At 36.9% G+C, this 19,719-nt stretch overlaps 1 protein-coding gene across 1 annotated transcript in view; it reads left to right on the top strand.

Annotated features, from left to right (window-relative positions):
* Positions 1–19,711, top strand: part of rev3l (REV3 like, DNA directed polymerase zeta catalytic subunit) — a 351,481-nt gene extending 331,770 nt beyond the window's left edge. Inside the window, exons 25-32 of the mRNA XM_079887722.1 lie at positions 240–446; positions 1,086–1,195; positions 8,776–8,890; positions 9,016–9,153; positions 13,053–13,243; positions 15,757–16,003; positions 16,444–16,662; positions 18,740–19,711. Of these exons, the coding sequence (XP_079743848.1) occupies positions 240–446; positions 1,086–1,195; positions 8,776–8,890; positions 9,016–9,153; positions 13,053–13,243; positions 15,757–16,003; positions 16,444–16,662; positions 18,740–18,880 (1,368 nt within the window). The 3' untranslated portion in view covers positions 18,881–19,711. The remainder of the gene's footprint in view (positions 1–239; positions 447–1,085; positions 1,196–8,775; positions 8,891–9,015; positions 9,154–13,052; positions 13,244–15,756; positions 16,004–16,443; positions 16,663–18,739) is intronic.
* The last annotated feature ends 8 nt before the right edge of the window (positions 19,712–19,719 follow it).

Here is a 19,719-nt window from a genome sequence, read left to right as displayed (position 1 = left end):
TAAAATATTGTGAATAACAGTCACTATATTCAATTCTGCTTTTAGTTACCAAGCATCATAAAGGTCATTCTATGAACAGAAATTGATATAAAATACAACAGATGTGCAGCCACAGTCGCATAATTTCATCCAGCCAGATTTTAGAGCAAGAACTGTCAATTTTCAAGTAAATGTATTTGTAATATTTCTTACAACGGCAGTGTCAAAGTCGGTTGTGCTCATGGTTTGTGTGTGCTCAGTCATCAGTGCGGAGGGGTGTACTTCCACGTATGCTGGAGGAGATTTTGAAGACCAGGATCATGGTGAAGCAGTCCATGAAGGCGTACAAGAATGACAAAGCTCTATTGCGCCTGCTGGATGCCAGGCAGCTTGGCCTCAAACTTATTGCTAATGTCACATTCGGTTACACTGCTGCCAGCTTCTCAGGACGAATGCCCAGCGTTGAGGTACATGTTGTAACTTGGCATTTTAAATCACTGGTTCTTAACCCAAAAATGAGTTGCGTGTCTAATGTGATCACAAATCAGAAAGGAAAAACAATGCTAGATGCAAAGAATGAATTGCAACTAACAAAATAGTCCTTAATCATTATGATAGCAAAATAAATAGGCTTATCACATTTCAAAAGGATTTTTTTAATTAAAAATTGGTTTTGTGCAGTAAAATTTTGGATGCTGAAATTCAAGAGAATTTTACAGACTGAACGGCCAAACTGTAAAGACAGTAAAACAAATAGTGAATTCTCTTACCAGCCGTTGTCATAAATTAGCATATTGTTAGGCCTACTGTATGTGGTTCATGGTTAATATTATTACACTTTAATGTTTGATTTGGTTTTAATCCAATTTTAGTACTGTATTAATTTTCAACTTGATGTCTAATGTAAAATCTGGCTCCTGAAGTAAAGCCACCAATTTAAATATTTTAGATTGTATTCAAATTGTGCATGCAACATTGCTCCAAAAGACTGAATTGCTCTTTTCAAAGACTGAAAAGGCCACATGCCCAAAATTTAACAGGATGTGTTTTGAGATTACTATGTTGCCAAAGAAACCAGATAAAATGTGTCTCTCCTGATACTCCAGGTAGGCGACAGCATTGTGCACAAGGCCCGAGAGACTTTGGAGAGAGCCATAAAGATGGTCAATGACACCAAGAAGTGGGGAGCGCGCGTGGTCTATGGAGATACAGACAGGTAAAGAAATAAAACTGGATCCATTAGTTAATTTCAATAAAGATGTGACCTCACCTACAATGTTGCAAGTGGGAGTGTTATTTTTTGTAATTAGTCCATTTCCTCCAATTTGACTCATTCAGTCTGATTTGCAGACTGTTTTCATACACTCATGGTCAAAAAAAAGGGCCTATCCAAAAATGGCACAATATGGCAAAATATTTAGATTGATATTAATCATAAATCACTTGTCAGGAAACTGACAATTACTGTGGGTAAAGTAATTTGGCACGGAATACTTCCCCAACTCATAGACAGCTTTTTACAGGATGAAGAGTCAATGTTGTTCCACTCAAGTGTTAATGGATTCAAACAGGTCATGAGTAGATAAAAATATAAGCCTGATGGACTTGTTCTCAAGCCACTACTTGATTGTCTTTGCAGTTTGGGCAGGAGCATTGTCTCGTTGAAAAATAACATCTGATCATTCCTCTTTAGATAACCTTTTCATTTGTGTGAAGCAAGCCATTCTGCAATATTCTCATGTACTTCAAAGCATTAAATGACTTTATCACAGTGAAGCATCTCACAATACCAGCAGCTAAAAGGGCTCCAGACACAGTGACACTCTTCCTCCATGCTTCACTGTGCTAGAGATGCATTTATTATTATACTTCTCAGCAGATTTTTTTTTTTCATTGTGATCCATCACTCCACACACAATTTTCCATATTCTGCCAAAAACTTCATTCTGTCTTTGAAGATTTTCTGAGACAGCAATGGCTTTTTAAGTAGTTAATTTGTTTAAATTTAGCTAATTTCCTGACCAATAATTTGTGGTTAAGACAATTAAAACCTTAGTGTTTAGCCATTTTAGGCTTGGCCCATTTTTTATTGAATTATTTATTATTATTTTTTGCCCAAGAGTGTACATGATATCATATTACCAGGTTAACTGGCCAATCATAGTGATGTGGAGGCACTGCCTCCCTCTAAAACTTTATCAATTGTCGTATGTTGCTCTCTGATTGATTTTGATAAAGTCCCTGCCATGCCTGATTCATGAGAGTGTTGTCTGCACAGAACTCTGTGTTAAGTAAAATGTTCTCATTGACTGTTCCATTGTGCAGTAGTTCAGTGTCATTCAGTGTGAACAGGTGTAAGGCTGGAAGCTTACGCTGCTATTTTGAACCAATAATCAGAACAAAAGGCAGTTGAAGGATGACATGTTTAATTCAAATATTTATCTGACTCCAATATAATTAATCTGACTCCATTAAAGTTGTTGTTATTCTTTAACCTCTTATTCTTTAAAGGTAAAAGTCTTCCTTAGAACTGATAGGAAAACGTAGGATTTAACCTGAACGTTTAGATAACGAAAGTTATAATCACTTTAGCTTTTAATCATAATCAGTGATAAATAACATAATCAGTGATAAAAGGAAAGATTCTCAAAGCCTTTAAAGCAGGCAAAGTTATTTATTAAGTTACATGTTTAAATATACAGACAGTAGAATGGAACAACATACTGTATAGAAAACTTAGTTGTAACAAATAAAGCACTGTTGTGCAGAAGAGGCCGTAAAAGCCTTGCTTGTAGTATGAGGTTACGCACCGGTGTGCGGGAGTGGCAGAGTTAAAGCCTTTCTCCTAGATCAACCTTTCCTTCTTATACCCTGAGCAAAGCATTGTTAAACATGAGTGGAATACCAACACCAAACCCAACTGACAGGAAACCAAAAGATGAGGCAAATGGGTAGTGATCAAGAGGGCGAGAAGAACATTAACATATTCTCCTCAATGCATGTCAAGTCAAGTCAAGTCATCTTCATTTATATAGCGCTTTTAACAATGTAGATTGTCTCAAAGCAGCTTTACAGAGATAAATGTATAATTTAACGTAAGATTGTTTTGGCTTTATAGCGGTTCTTTAATAAAGCTATTTTCCAGCTAAAGTTGGTTTTGATTGATTCGCTTCCGTCGCAACGATCATTTGTTATGAAATTAGGGCCGCCAAGACGACCCAATTCTCTCTACACAGACTTTAAACGCGAACCTGTGAGAAACGCTGATGGCATTCAGATGCGCATTAAGAACGGGTTCAATAGTTATGTGCGTTTGAATATATGTGTGCAGGTTTGGAATTCCCTACAAACCAAGCCTAATCAAATTACTGGTGTTTCCTTATAGTTTTGATTCAGAATTTTATTTTATTTTATCAATTCGGGGTAGATACGCAAATTGAGTTTTCCCGACGACACTTTATCTGTAGAGTGGGAAAGGGATCCTCCATAGGGAGAGACTAGTTGGCACTTCAGCACTGCGTTGACATCGGGTCCAGGCGAAGGTCCTTCGTCAGATCTGGAAACGGCCTGGATCCGGCAGGCTGCGGGAAAACCTTGGGATAAACAAAGACACTAAAATTAGCGTAGATGCCATTCTTCTCATGATGTAACAAGTACATCAGGATTTATGGGAAGTGTTCCCGGTTCCAGCTGACCTAATCTATGCAGCCTAATATTGAATTATAGAAGTCTATAATGTATTATGTGAATGCTATGTCAAAGAGATGTGTCTTTAATCTAGATTTGAACTGACAGAGTGTGTCTGCTTCCCGGACAATGTTAGGAAGACTGTTCCAAAGTTTTGGTGCTAAATAGGAAAAGGATCTACTTGAGATCGCAATAGACGTGAAGGAGTATAATGCGTTAAGAGCTCGCTCAAGTACTGCGGAGCTAAACCATTTAGTGCTTTGTAAGTAATCAGCAATATTTTAAAATTGATGCGATGTTTAATAGGGAGCCAGTGCAGTTTTGACAGAACTGGGCTAATATGGTCATACTTCCTGGTTCTGGTAAGAACTCGAGCTGCTGCGTTTTGAACTAGCTGTAGTTTGTTTATTAAGCGTGCAGGGCAACCACCCAGTAGAGCATTACAATAATCTAGCCTTGATGTCATGAAAGCATGAACTAATTGTTCCGCATTTGTCAATGAGAGCATATGACGTAATTTAGATATATTTTTAAGATGGAAAAATACGGTTTTACAGATACTAGACACGTGACTTTCAAATGAAAGATTGGTATCAAAGAGCACACCCAGGTTCCTAACCGACGACGAAGACTTAACAGAGCAGCCATCAAGTGTTAGACAGTATTCTAAGTTATTACGTGAGGAAGTTTTTTGTCCAATAATTAGAATCTCTGTTTTTTCAGAATTTAGAAGTAGGAAATTACGAGTCATCCAATTTTTTATATCAGCTATGCATTCTGTTAATTTAGTGAATTGGTAAGTTTCGTTAGGTTTTGAAGAAATATAGAGCTGAGTATCGTCGGCATAACAGTGGAAGCTAATTCCATGTTTCCTAATGATATCTCCTAATGGTAGCATGTACAGAGTGAACAGCAGCGGTCCTAGTACTGAGCCTTGTGGTACACCATACTGAACTTGTGATCGATAAGACATCTCTTCATTTACTGCTACAAACTGATAACGGTCAGATAAGTATGATTTAAACCATGCTAGTGCAATTCCACTAATGCCAACATAGTTTTCTAGTCTATTTAAAAGAATGTTGTGGTCAATGGTGTCAAACGCAGCACTAAGATCGAGTAACACTAATAGAGAGATACAACCATGATCGGATGATAAGAGCAAATCATTTGTGACTCTAACGAGAGCAGTCTCAGTACTATGGTATGGTCTAAATCCGGACTGAAAATCCTCGCAGATATCATTTCTTTCTAGAAAGGAACACAGTTGTGAAGATACTGCCTTTTCTAGTATCTTTGACAGAAAAGGTAGATTCGAGATCGGCCTGTAATTGACTAATTCTGAAGGATCAAGTTGCATTTTTTTAACAAGCGGTTTAATCATAGCCAGCTTAAAGTTTTTTGGTACGTATCCTAGAGACAAAGACGAATTAATGATATTAAGAAGAGGATCTATGACCTCTGGAAGCATCTCTTTCAGTAGCTTAGTCGGTATAGGGTCTAACACACATGTTGTCGATTTAGATGATTTAACGAGTTTAGTAAATTCTTCCTCTCCTATAGCAACGAATGAATCAAATTTTTCCTCAGGGAGACTACAATGCACTGCCTGATGCGATACTGTAGTAGACGGTTGCATAGTTATAATTTTATCCCTGATATTATCAATCTTATAAGTGAAGAAGTTCATAAAGTCATTACTGCTGTGCTGCTTGGAAACTTCTGTGTTTGAAGCTTTCTTTTTCGTTAGTTTAGCCACTGTTTCAAATAAATACCTAGGATTATGTTTATTTTCTTCTAATAGGGTTGAAAAATAAGCAGATCTAGCAGCTTTTAAAGCCTCTCTGTATGCAATCGAGCTCTCTTTCCATGAAATGCGAAATACCTCTAGTTTTGTTTTCTTCCAGTTTCGTTCCATTTTTCTGGCTGCTCTCTTAAGGGCCTGAGTGTGCTCGTTGTACCACGGCGTTGGATTGTTTTCTTTAATCTTCTTTAAGCGCAAAGGAGCAACTGTGTCTAAAGTGCTGGAAAAGAGAGAGTTAAAAGTTTCTGTTGCAATATCAAGTTTTTCTAAGCTATCCGGGATGCTAAAATGATGAAACTGATCAGGAAGATTATTAATAAAGCAGTCTTTAGTGGCAGAAATGATAGGTCTAACATATTTGTAACACGGAGTCGGCTTTGCAGCCTTGGCTAAATGTAATTTACACGAGACTAGATAATGATCTGAGATGTCATCGCTCTGCTGCAGAATTTCAACGGCATCAACATCTATTCCATGTGATAATATTAGATCTAGAGTATGATTACGACGATGAGTAGGTCCTGACACGTGTTGTCTAACTCCAATTGAGTTTACAATGTCTTTAAATGCCAAACCCAATGCATCTTTTTCATTATCGATGTGTATATTAAAATCACCAACAATTAGTACTTTATCTGCAGCCAATACTAACTCTGATAGAAAGTCCGCAAATTCTTTGATAAAGTCTGTATGGTGCCCTGGTGGCCTGTATACAGTAGCCAGCACAAATCTCAAACGTGATTTATCATTTATACTATATATTTTTACATTAAGCACTAACACTTCAAAAGAGTTATATTCGAAACTTGATTTCTTAGTGGTTTTGAAAATATTACTATAGATTACAGCAACTCCTTCCCCTTTGCGTTTAAGACGAGGTTCATGTTTATAACAGTAATCTTGCGGGGTGGACTCATTTAAAGTAATGTAATCGTTTGGTTTTAGCCAGGTTTCTGTCAAACACAGCACATCTAGGTTATTATCTGAAATCATATCATTAACAATGAGTGCTTTTGAAGTAAGCGATCGAATATTCAGCAACCCAAGCTTTAGCATTTGCTCATCTGTATTATAGCTGTTTTTTATTTGTTGAACATCAATTAAATTTTTAACCTTAGATAGGTTTAAACATTTTTTGGATTTCCAAATTCGGGGAACAGACACAGTCTCTATATGATGATAGCTAGGTGAAAGAGGCTCTATGTGATGGGATTTATCTGACCTGGGTGACGCGAGGCCGCTAGCAGACGGTTGGTTTAGCCAGTCTGTCTGCTTCCTGACCTGGTGCCCAATTTGTCATGTTTGAGCTCTAAGACTATGAGCCATATTACTAGAGAGAAGAGCAGCACCATCCCAGGAGGGATGAATACCATCTCTTTTCAACAGGTCAGGTTTGCCCCAAAAACTTTTCCAATTGTCTATGAATTCTATATTATTACACGGACACCACTCAGACAGCCAGCGATTCAGTGAACACAATCTACTAACTATCTCATCACTCCTGCGAACAGGAAGGGGGCCAGAGCAGATTACAGTGCCTGACATCGTACTTGCAAGTTCACACACCTCTTTAATATGAATTTTGGTGATCTCCGACTGGCGGAGTCGAACATCATTAGTGCTGACATGAATAATGATCTTAGAGAATTTACGATTAGCATTAGCCAGCACTTTTAAATTTGCTTTGATGTCAGGCGCTCTGGCTCCCCGCAAACATGTGACTATGTTCGCTGGTGTCTCTATTTTCACGTTCCGTGTGATCGAATCACCAATAGGCTTTATGCCCAGCTGCACTACTTCCTGAACTTCAGCCAGCTCCTTTGTTTCCTGTCTGCAATTATTGGACAAACTGATTAATCCAGGTGTGCCTGACCTCAGTAACAATAATCAGACACACCTGGATTAATCAGTTTGTCCAATAATGGAAGACAGGAAACAAAGGAGCTGGCTGAAGTTCAGGAAGTAGTGGAGCTGGGCATAAGGCCTATTACTAGGGCACAATCAACAGAATTCTCAGTGGGTGTTTCACTGAGCGGGGCAAATCGATTTGTTATGGTAATCGGAACGGAAGAGTGGTTTTTTGATCCGCGACTAGAGCGATCCCTCACCGTCACCCATTTGCCTGGCTGCACAGGCACTACTTCAGCTGGAACCGCACCATGTAAAGAGTTCACGCTAGGCGCATCCAAAATAGTATCTAAAGCTCTAGCACTCTTACTATCCTCAATTAAGGTTTGGATGCGTGTCTCTAATTCTGAAATCTTCTCTGTCAGCCTAACTGACTCATTGCATTTATCACATATAAATCCTACATTGCCAACAGAGAAGCCTATGCTAAACATGTGACATGAAGTGCAGGTGACAATAACAGGACAAGACATTACTCACCGTGTTTGTTGACTGATTATTACTTACCTGAGCTTTTATTAACTCAAAGGCGCGAGCGCGCGAGAGAAAAATAAATAAATAAAATAGCTGAGCGCACGGGTGGCGCGTTAACAGGCTAGCAGTAGCGAATTAGCGTGTTGTGCTAGTAGTAACGGAAGCTAGCGATGTCAATCTGAGATGTTGGGTAAGCTGTATTTAGTATAAGTATAGTATTTAGTATAAACAACTACAAATTGTAGTAAATGATGGTTCAAAACAAAGAAATACGAGGCTAAGACGGAGCTTACAGTACCGAAGCAAACAAACTCACAGCAGGCAGAGAGGCAGACAGGAGCAATCGATCAGCAGGGAGAGCAATCGATCAGCAGCCGATTGTTGCAGCAGCAGCAGCAGTATGTTTAACCAATAGTACCTAGATTGTACATTAGGATACTTTAATATCTCTATTAAGTTCACCACCATTCATTTCAGTTTATAAGCTGTCAGATGAGACCAAACATGGCATAGTTACATATTAGAACACAGTAGTAAATAAACAGTATGTAGTTGAAAGCATCTACAGTACTGTATGTCCTGTGAAGCAAATGGTACAGACGTGTCATTGAGGTGCAAACGACTCTGTCTCTCCTGACAGAACCATCCTGTGCCTGGAGTGTCCCAACAGTCCTCAATCAGCATATTGATGAATCCCTTGCACTAGATAGGCATTAGCATACTGTGATGATGAAGGCCATTGTGCCACGTTTAATTCACATGTATACCTTTAAAAGGCTTTTCGAAGTACCAGGGCAGTAAAGAGTTCTGCCCATATTTGTTCAGCCCTACACAGGCAAATTGCTTGTCTGTGGAAATTTGTTTTGTGCTTGCTTGGTAAACAGTTGTATGCTGTCTCTGATACAAGTCTCTTTCTCTTTTAGTATGTTTGTGTTGTTGAAAGGAGCAACCAAGGAACAGGCATTTAAGATTGGCAATGAAATTGCAGAGGCTGTCACTGCCACCAACCCTAAACCCATCAAATTGAAATTTGAGAAGGTTCGTGAAGTGCTTTATTAATGGTTTGTCTAAAAGTATACTCTGTGTGAGAGCTCTTTTAAGCCACATGATTGTTTATTGTGCTTTTTAATTTTGTCTGTCTGCATTCTTGTGTGTTTGTGCAGGTGTACCTCCCATGCGTTTTACAGACGAAGAAGCGTTACGTTGGATACATGTATGAGAGTTTGGATCAGAAAAATCCAGTGTTTGATGCCAAAGGCATTGAAACTGTACGTCGAGATGGCTGCCCTGCTGTTGCCAAGGTAACTAGCATTCCAGAATTTTTCTTTTCTTTTTACTTACTCACTTGATAATGTCTCTGCTCCACCTGTCAGTCACACTGCAGAGTTTAGGGAAGCAGAGTTTAGTAAAAAAAGTTACATTCTGAGATATCAGAAAAAAAAATTATATTATTTGCTGTTCAGTAATATAATTATAATTATGGATGCTAACCTTACACACAATTGTTATTTAATAAAACAATACATCAAAATATGTAGACCAGGCAGCACAGAGTAGTCACACAGAATGCATTTTTGCATGTAATATAAAATATAAATGCAATATTTATATTTATAATATAATATTTTTTATAAAAAAAAGATGTGTATATATATATATATATATATATATATATGTGTGTGTATATGTATATATATATATACATATCATTTTATCATATATATATATATATATACATATCATTTTATCATATATATACATATCACATATCATACTGTAAAAAATTGCTGTAAAAAAAAGGTTTTCCATTAAAACGGCAATATGCCATTGAAGAAATGCATTCTGGGTCATATACAGTATGTCATTTTCGAGAAAGTAGCCTACAGGAATATACTGTGAATTAACAGCGCTCAAAGTCGACACTCAGAGGCTGTGTTCCAAATCACACCCTATACCCTCATTCACTATTCCCAACATTAGTTCACTAATATAGTCCACTTGACTGAGTGAATAATTTCATAGTTAATTCAGTTCAATTTTGAAGTTAATTCAGACACTGATGAACATCTGCTGTTAACAAGCAGAATCACAGAAGGAAAGAGGAACAACAAGAACAGAAAAAAAGATCAAATCAACTGAAGATAAAAGACATTAAATCTCTGAAGATCTTAGCAGAGGAGGATTAAACAACTCCACAAACAGCATTACCAGCTTCACTTATAACTAACCAGATTGACTTTACTTCTGTCAGACGTTTACAGAAGTTCTTATTAAAAGGTGACAGAGGTTTAGATATAATTTTATTTTCATTTGATGTTACCATGATGGTGAGCAGTGTTTGCTTTAGTTGGGCTCTTGACCCTTGACTTTTGAACATTAGTTTTTATTTGGCTGTGGTAGCTGTGTCTTACATTTGCTATTTCAAAAAAGCTGAAAGCAAACAGTATTAGATGACAGTGACTATTTGTTAATGGTCACAATCATCATCTAGTGGTCCGATGCACTGATATTTTTATTGTCTAATATATTTATTTGGGTCATGTTTTGTATATATGATTATGGTATCACTGTGATTTTACATATCGAGATCTATCGGAGTTTTGACAACCAGAAAATATGAAGGATTTGAATATTTCAAACTTCAATATCAGACAGACACACACAGACAACAAGAATCGGCATATGAATCTCAACAATGGTGACAATCAAAAAAGTGTCATGCTGTAATGCATGCTGGGTACCAGCATAGTACAAAAAAATTGTGCATGACTCCCAGCATGCATTGCAGCATGAATAAATTATGCAGCTGAATTTTTCTGGTTATTTTCTTTAATGTTTACTTTAATGTTTGCTTTTATTTTTGATGTTTGTTTTGTGTTGACTGTAAGTAGTGTGTTTTGTGATGTTCAGATTTTATATATTTTTTTGTTGATTGTCACTATTGTTAAGATTCATTGGCTGATTCTTGATGTTTGTGTGTGTCTAACTGAAACCGCAGTTCAAATTTGTTTAGTGAATGATGAGTTTAAAAATCCTTCATAACTGATTGTGCAGGCTGCTTGATCTTTTGCTGTAGTTTCACAGTGCAAAAATATAAAATTAAGCTGTATTAAAAAACACATTTAAAAATGATTAGACTCTGGATGAGATCAGTGACCCAAACATTATGTGATGATGAAATATTCAAAGCATAACCAGCAACACCTGATCTAATTTTTGTTAGCTTTGTTTCTGCTACAACATGTGTCTTAAAAACACACAGTTAGAGCAGCCAAAGAGAAACTAATGTTAAAGTCAAGAGTCAAGTGCCCAACTAAAGCAAACACCGACCTCTATAATGGTATCATCAAATGAAACAAAACAACATCTAAACCTCTGTTAATTCTCAATAGGAATTTCTGTAGACGTATATGAAAAAATAAATAGTCAATCCGGTTAGTAATAAGTGAAGATAGTAATGTTATTTTTTTAGAGTTGTTTAAATCCTCCTCTGCTGAGATCTTGAGAGATTTAATGTCTTCTGTGACTGAAGTCAGTTGTAGTTCTTGTTTCGCTTTTTTATCTTCTTGTTGTTCCTCTGTCCTTCGGTGATTCTGCTTGTTAACATCAGGTGTTCATCACTAATGCTCAATCATCAGTTAATTAATCACTGAATTATATCATTAACTTCAACACTGGTTCAGTGTTACTCCAACACTCTGTAGTGTGGACACACAAGTGTTCATTTAAAACTGAAGTGGGGTTGAAAGGGTTAAATGTGTCAAATAAGAAAAACACAGAGTGAACCGTAATTTAACCGTTATCAACTGTAAATAAAACTGTAGAAAAACAGCAATTTACTGGCAACCACTGCTGCCAGTAGATTACCGTAAAAACAAGGAAAAACAGTAATATACTGTAAAATGTAACAGTCAGATTTACTAAACAAAAGAAGTTAATTTCACTGAAATATTAGTAAACGTTTATAGAAAAACGTTATGCAAAGTCAATAACTGATAAGGAGAGTAAATATTAAACTAAAGTATTTTATGTGTTTTTGCACATAAAACACACAAAAAGATGATAAAGGAGAGATCTGTTTGTTTAATTAATTAGTTTTGTGGGTCACCATTGTGCTGGAGAGTAGAGCCTGTGCTTCAGTCAAAGATGAGCAGAGAAACACTGATGTTTTGCTGCCAGTTGCTTTATTTAAAGGCAGTAACTGTGTAGTTGCTGATGCAGTGACAATCTCCTTGCTAAGTACTTTAGCACATACATGTATGCTAATGTTTGCTAAATGTGAACTGCAAAGATTTTAGTTAAAGTCATGTTTTTAATTAATTCACTATTACACATTAGGTGTTTGCAGTTTAATATTAAGAGATTAATTTTCAATGGACTCAAATGAAGTAACTTCACAGTACTATCAGTATAAATACTAGTTTTTAAACTTGAACTGTTTGAAGCAATCGGTTTCCCAAATTATATGAGTTACCTTCCATGGTACGGTAACTTACTGTAAAAAATGAGAGCTGTATATTAACGGTAGAGGGCTGTAAATTAACAGTACATTGCTGGCAACCACAGCTGCCAGTAGATTACCGTTATTTTACAGCGCAATTTTTTACGTGTGTGTGTGTGTATGTATGCATGTTTTATTCCTTCATGTTCTGGAGTTGTCTTTGTCTATAAAACCTTCAATATTTTTTTAGGACAAAATATAGCTTTTTTTTTTTTTCTAGAAAAAAAAACATCTTGCAGGGACAGAATCTTGCTGGAGCTGGACTAAAAAATCAATTCCTAACTTTAACATGCTGTCCTATCATATTATTATTGTTTACCTGCACTTGAAAAACTTGATTTGAGATGGACTAAAGCAATAATACGTCATGAAAACATTTTTCCAACAAAAATTGTACCATTTGTTTTTTCTGTGAAATCTGGATAATGCAATTTGTTGCAGTTTCATCCACATCTACTACAAATGGACTTTGTGTTGTGTGAAAACAGAGATGACATGCTGCGAACACAACAAAGCTATTGACCCAGTCTGTATCAGTATTTGATTACGCATCGTGACATGCCTGTACATTCACTTCACAAAAACCTCTTGTAGCTAGATTGTAACTGTACATGTAAATGTACTTGTTGCTTAAGATGCATTGACCATGGGATTGTCGAATGTCAGTTGAAGGGGTTTCATTGAGTTTTGTTTTGTTAGATTCTGGAGCGATCTCTGAAGCTGCTTTTTGAGTCGCGTGACATCAGCCAGGTGAAGCAGTATGTGCAGCAGCAGTGTGTGAAGGTGCTAGAGGCCAAAGCCAGCATGCAGGACCTCATCTTTGCCAAAGAGTACCGCGGCAGCGGATCGTACCGTCCAGGGGCCTGTGTCCCTGCTCTGGAACTGACCAGGTGAGCGAGTGTATATCCGTTTGTGGAAATGTGGGTACATGGGTCACTGCCAAATATGGATGACTGAGATTAAAACTCATTTTTGAGATGTCAACAGATATTTACTGGTCACTGAAAACAATGGTAGTACTCATGTTCATTATTAAAGGAAAAGTGGTTATTTTTTCCATCTTTATACTTTTAGCCATTTTGTACTTAAGGGTTAATAACCAAAAGCTTGAGAAATTTCCCAAAATATGAGGTACATGTGTGACCTCTTTAGTGGTTATTTTGTAGACATTGAAACGTTAATTTTACTCACTGTGTTGCAAGTGTGTAAAGCTATATGTTATATTATAGGCGATATAATAAGGCAGTTTGCATTTTGGATCATAACTTTGGAACCACTAAGGGCTAGAAACAAAATTCTTCCCCCCTCAAACTCATTTAATTTCAATCTATACAATTCTTTAGCCATTTTTTTTTTTTACCGATCCTAATGAATAGAATGAACATCACACCTGCATGCAAATCCTTCCCAGTTTACACACAGCGTATCATTTATGTAATTTATTGGTACTTTTCGGTAATTTCATAACTTACTAATTGACAACATAACTAATTGACGATGTTGCATGCTTGTAATTTTAACAACAAAAACGCATTCTGTATGACAGTTTGATCTGTGTAGTATTTCTGCATTCCAGTATTGTATTTAATTTCTACAAAACATTTCACATTAGAGTTTATATACACCAAATACATGGTTTAAAAGGTTAGAGGACTACACGCATTTTAGAAATAAATGACAAAAAAAATGAAAAGGGCTTTAAGATAAATGCTTCGGATAAAGTTTTTGAGCGGCAAATGATATTCACATTCATTTGAAAATATCCTGTGACTTCCTTTGACGTGATTCATCTAAATTTAAATGTTAAATATGAGTCTACATATACACCCATTATGATTGAACCTTAACTTTAAGTGAAGATTTAAAATGACTCCTGTAAAAACTACATCATAAAATCGCTAATCATCCACATGTGCCATTGGTGCTTGGACCTTGATGATTGGCGCTAAAGTGTAATATATTTAATTTTACACGGTAATATAATTTTTACTTCACAGTAGTAAAATTACAATATGTAATATTTAAGGTCTGGGTAATTAATGGCAAATGCGACTCTTGAAAATGGGCACATTACAATTCATATACATTTAATAATTTTATATTAAAAACAAACCGGCATAATCATGCCAATAATTCACAATTTAGTAGACGTGATGTCATGCTTTGAGGGCTAGTGTGGAAAATAGTGATAATAGTGGTGGGAATTGATTCATCCCAGTGACTTTTGAATCAGTCCACAAAAAAAAAAAAAAAATTGTTCAGATTGATTTGTTCGTAATATTATATATTGAGGCATTTATGAGCGTCTTTTATGCATTTTGTTGCGCTGATTTGTACCAAAATCCAACAAGCGTGCACCTGAGACATGTCTCTCTGTAGGCAAGGGCGTGGTTAGCTGGTACCCTCTTACATCACAGGGCACCACAACTTCCAATAGGAAAATTCAACTGCAGTAGCCACCGTTCAACCTGAAGAGGGCAGCACTTTTTTTACACCATATATTGTAGAATTAAAACACTTTATACCCAAATGTCAAACAAATTAATAAAGCATTAATAAAGCCCCAGTCTTACAGATCATTAACTAAAAAAAGTTGTTTAAGGGTTTAGTTACCCTTTAAGCTATATAAAAAAGACAATAATAGTTTAAAAAAACATTTCAGTAACATCTGTCATTGTAATATATTGTCAGTATCATTGTCACTTTGACACATTTATAATTCATCTATTCTGTCCTTGTTGTGAAAAAGATTGACTCGTCCACATTTCCCTTACGTAGAGTCAGTCAGCAGATCCACATTCATGAAACAAGATGGCTGAATTGTTTTTGTTTTTCTGTCATTAACTAATAAATACTGACAAGTTCAGTGAAGGGGCATACTTGTTCTGCTCACGAGTGCTGTTGGGACTTTGGCTATAGTTGGTCTTTAAATGCAAGACAAAGCTACACAGGCTTCACCCTCCTTCACCCACAAAACAGATTCACATGTGCATGAAAGGTACATACTTGGCAAATATTCCTGTCATCCCCATCTTGTAGCTGTGGTGATCATGTTTATGGAGCTCTCTAATGCGTCACCTTCCCGTTTATGGCACACTTTAGTTTAGTTGGACTGATGACATTACCCTACACTACTCACTACATGCAGACCTTTCAGGACTCGGTTTATTTTCTGCATGCATGCTGCAAGACTATTATTGTGCTAGACTAAGACTGTTGCTTAGCAACACATCCATTAACAGATGCTGAAATTAGATTTGAGGTATGGTTTAGGGGGATTTCTATCTTTGTTGAAAATGCTGCTCCTTGTTCTGAATCCCGGCTGAGTCTGAATGCATTAAAATGTCCCACAAAGGTTGCTGTATAAACCTTTTTTGTGTGCTCTCTTCTGTCTGTGTCTTAGGCGTATGATGGCACATGATCGGCGGTTGGAGCCGCGTGTGGGTGAGCGTGTGCCGTATGTCATTGTGTACGGGACGCCGGGAGTGCCGCTCATACAGCTGGTTCGGCGTCCTGTAGAGGTACTGCAGGACCCCAGCCTGCGCCTCAATGCCACCTACTACATCACCAAGCAGATCTTGCCACCACTTGCACGAATTTTTAACCTGATTGGAGTAGATGTGTTCATCTGGTACCACGAGTTGCCGAGGGTTAGTTATGTCATTTTGTCTTTTAGCAAATGCAGAATATAAATGATCAAGCTTGAAACATTGTTCACCTTAAATGGGTGTATCTACTAGTTCTTGTACTTTTCGGTTGGTCTTTGTCTGTTCTATGGCTATTTGAGATCTAAATCGTACTGAATTATACTAGCTATTATTGATATAAAGGCACCATCTGGTGGTGGGATAGATGTTAGAATTTTTTTTACATATTATGCAGAGACAACTGTATATAAGCCATTAGTAGGTTGATTCTCATAAAAAAGTATAAACACTGAGTGTCTGGTTCTCAAACATTGTTCTGTTTAAGTATCCAGACCAGCTCGACAAAGCAACATCAGTTAAAACACATTGCATGCTTCACCTTTTAAAAAAAAAGACATTTCCAAAAAAAAACTTCATTTGTTGGTGATGTTTTGATTGCACAGGTACAGAAGGCCTGGAGCTCTGTGGGGGGTGGAGGAGGAGATGAGGGCACAAGAAAGGGCACCATCTCTCAGTACTTTACAACACTGCATTGCCCAGTTTGTGATGAGCTGACACAGCTGGGAGTGTGTGAGCGATGCCGGGCCGAACCACAGCGTGTTGCGGTCCACCTACACCAGGACTTGCGGCTTTGGGAAAGCCAGCAAGACCAGCTCCTAAAGGTTAGAGGTCTTGCTGGTTAGTCTTAGAATGCCATAGTTTGTTCAGAGCTGTTCTGATCTGATTAGCTGGCTTTACACAGCTTCCGGGAGTAAAATACTGTATAGTTATGTGTTTTAAGGCCTGCTTGAAAACCAGTTTTAACCAGATTGATAAAATGAACAAATTTTTGATTTTGAACTTTTTTTGAACTTTTACACAAACTATATATATATATATATATATATATATATATACAGGTGCTGGTCATAAAATTAGAATATCATCAAAAAGTGGATTTATTTCAAGAATTCAACATAACAGGTGAAACTAATATATTATATAGACTCATTACATGCAAAGTGAGATATTTCAAGCCTTTATTTGTTATAATTTTGATGATTATGGCTTACAGCTTATGAAACCCACGAAATCAAAATCCCAGAAAATTAGAATATTACATGAAATCACACAGTAATTACACAGTGATACCATGGTCATTGAACCAGGTTTTGGTTATATTGGCAGTGTGGGCAGGTGCAAATCCTGCTGGAAAATGAAGTCAGCATCTCCATAAAGCTTGTCTGCTGAAGGAAGCATGAAGTGCTCTGAAAATGTCCTGGTAGACGGCTGTGTTGAGTGGACAGCACAGTGGACCAACATTAGCCGATGACATGGCTCCCCAAACCAACACAGACTGTGGAAACTTCACACTGGACTTAAAGCATCTTGGATTGTGTGCCTCTCCATTCTTCCTCCAGACTCTGGGACCTTGGTTTCCAAATGAGATGCAAAATTTGCTCTCATCAGAAAAGAGGACTTTGGTCCACTGTGCTTTATTAAATCCAGAGTCAACGCAGCCGTCTACCAGGACATTTCCAGAGCACTTCATGCTTCCTTCATTCTCCAGCAGGATTTGCACCTGCCCACACTGCCAAAAGAACCAAAACCTGGTTCAATGACTATGGTATCTCTGTGTAATTACTGTGTGATTTCATGTAATATTCTAATTTTCTGGGATTTTGATTTCGTGGGTTTCATAAGCTGTAAGCCATAATCATCAAAATTATAACAAATAAAGGCTTGAAATATCTCACTTTGCATGTAATGAGTCTATATAATATATTAGTTTCACCTGTTAAGTTGAATTCTTGAAATAAATTCACTTTTTGATGATATTCTAATTTTATGACCAGCACCTGTATACACACACACAGATGTTCTGCTATGTTGTCCATGTTATGTATACTTTTTGATTAAGAAAATTTCTTTAGAATCGCTTTTTAGATATTTTTTTATACCACAGTATCTGCATGGAAGCTAAATATTTGTTTTTCAGGCATGTAAAAACAAAGTTAATGTTACTGATCAATTTATAGGTCAATAAGTTTGTCTGTAAAGGTCTACATCTCTTTTTGCAACAAGTTTCTTTAATTATAAAAAGCAAATGCCGGTCAAAAGATCAAAATAGTAGCGATTAATGTAATGTTTTGTTTTACTGACTAATGCATAGTCAGTTCGCTTTTAAGCTAAGAAAAAAGAAGAGTTGGGCTTGTGAAATGATTTGTTTGGTGTGCCGTACTGTATGTGAAACCAGACAGATGCTCTTTACTTGTCTCACTTACACAAAAACACATTCCGTATTCTTCAAAATGAATAAAAACGCACAGGGTAATACAAACCCAGAATACTATTCAAACCTGCAATATTTCAATCAATATGTAAAATTTTACAAATGCACTTTAATCATTTACTCTCAATTTTTTTACCAGTGTCTGCTGACCTTCAGTGATCCAATTTAACCATATGCAAATTACTCTGGTGAATTGACAGAGCGAAGCACAAAATGGTAGTGCAGCGGAGAAAGGTGTTTGTGTTGTACTCTCTGTACAGGCATGCCATTTCCTTCAGCCTGACTCTTATTTTTTTAGCTTTTGGTGTAGAAGACCACTTTTTGCAACACATTTGATGTATGATAGGGCCTTAAGCTGCAATGAGGACCAGATTTGGTGAAAAGTCTGGCTATGTGAGACTAGGGTCACATGTTTCATGTTTGTCATATATCAATCTTTTTTTCTTTTCTGTTGATTTGATTGACAGGTATGTAGAAGTTGCAGTGGCAGTGCAGAGCGTCAGGTGCCATGCGTCTCATTGGACTGCCCTATACTCTACAAACTGTCTCGTGTCAGTCGGCATCTTTCCCGAGGACCATACCTTCGCCAGCTGCTGGAGCAGTTCTGAGAGTCCTCTTTCATTTTACTCTGGTGCTATTAACACTGTGCTATTCAGCACAATTTCTATGTGTCATAGTTTGAAAAGGTGCTTTTTTTTCCCTATGTGACCTTAGAGAGATTCCATCTAATGCTGTTTGACTGCTACTGCAGTGTAGGGGGACTGAAGAGGCCTTAAATACAGAAAAGAGGAAGATGATTTTGATGCACTGTTTGAATTTGCTTCATGGTTGTTGTCAGAGTGTTAATTAATTTGGTACATTTCTGCAGATTGACAAGCCAAACATTTACTGCATAATCCTCTCTAAACTGAACCTCGTACTGTAGCAATTTGTAAATCAAGGAGATTCAGAACTGGCTGTAATTCTTGTGGAGCAATGATTTGACTGCAATTATTTTCCCCCTGTAAAATCAGTGTCTTGTAAATAAGCCTTGCATATGATGATCCAAAATTCTGTCTGTGAGCACTGATGGAAAAAAAAAAAAAAAAAAAAACTATAATATTGGAGGGTTTTTTATGCCCTGCTTATGCCTGTCCATTCTCTACAGAGGCAAGTCTGAGGAAAAGCAAGTCAGTATCAGCCTTAACTTGGACTTCGGCAATATGTTTGATAAATCATATTGTCTGTGTGCACAATTGTACTTTCTTTTTTGTCCTTTTAAAAACTTTTCTAATGCTTTCTCTATTCTAAACCAGACATTGTTACCTATGTAAAAACTCAAGAGCTTTCAGAGCTCTGTAACCTGTTTTTGTAAACTTGTAAAAACTTAAGGTGCTTTGTTTTTAAAGAACATTTGTGGGTGGAGATTTAATATTGATATAATAAAAGTTGATGTATTTAACAAATG

Source organism: Squalius cephalus, assembly GCF_949319135.1.
Source record: "Squalius cephalus genome assembly, chromosome: 12".
In the NCBI taxonomy this organism is placed as follows: Eukaryota; Metazoa; Chordata; class Actinopteri; order Cypriniformes; family Leuciscidae; genus Squalius; species Squalius cephalus.
This window is presented reverse-complemented; position numbering and strand designations above follow the sequence as displayed.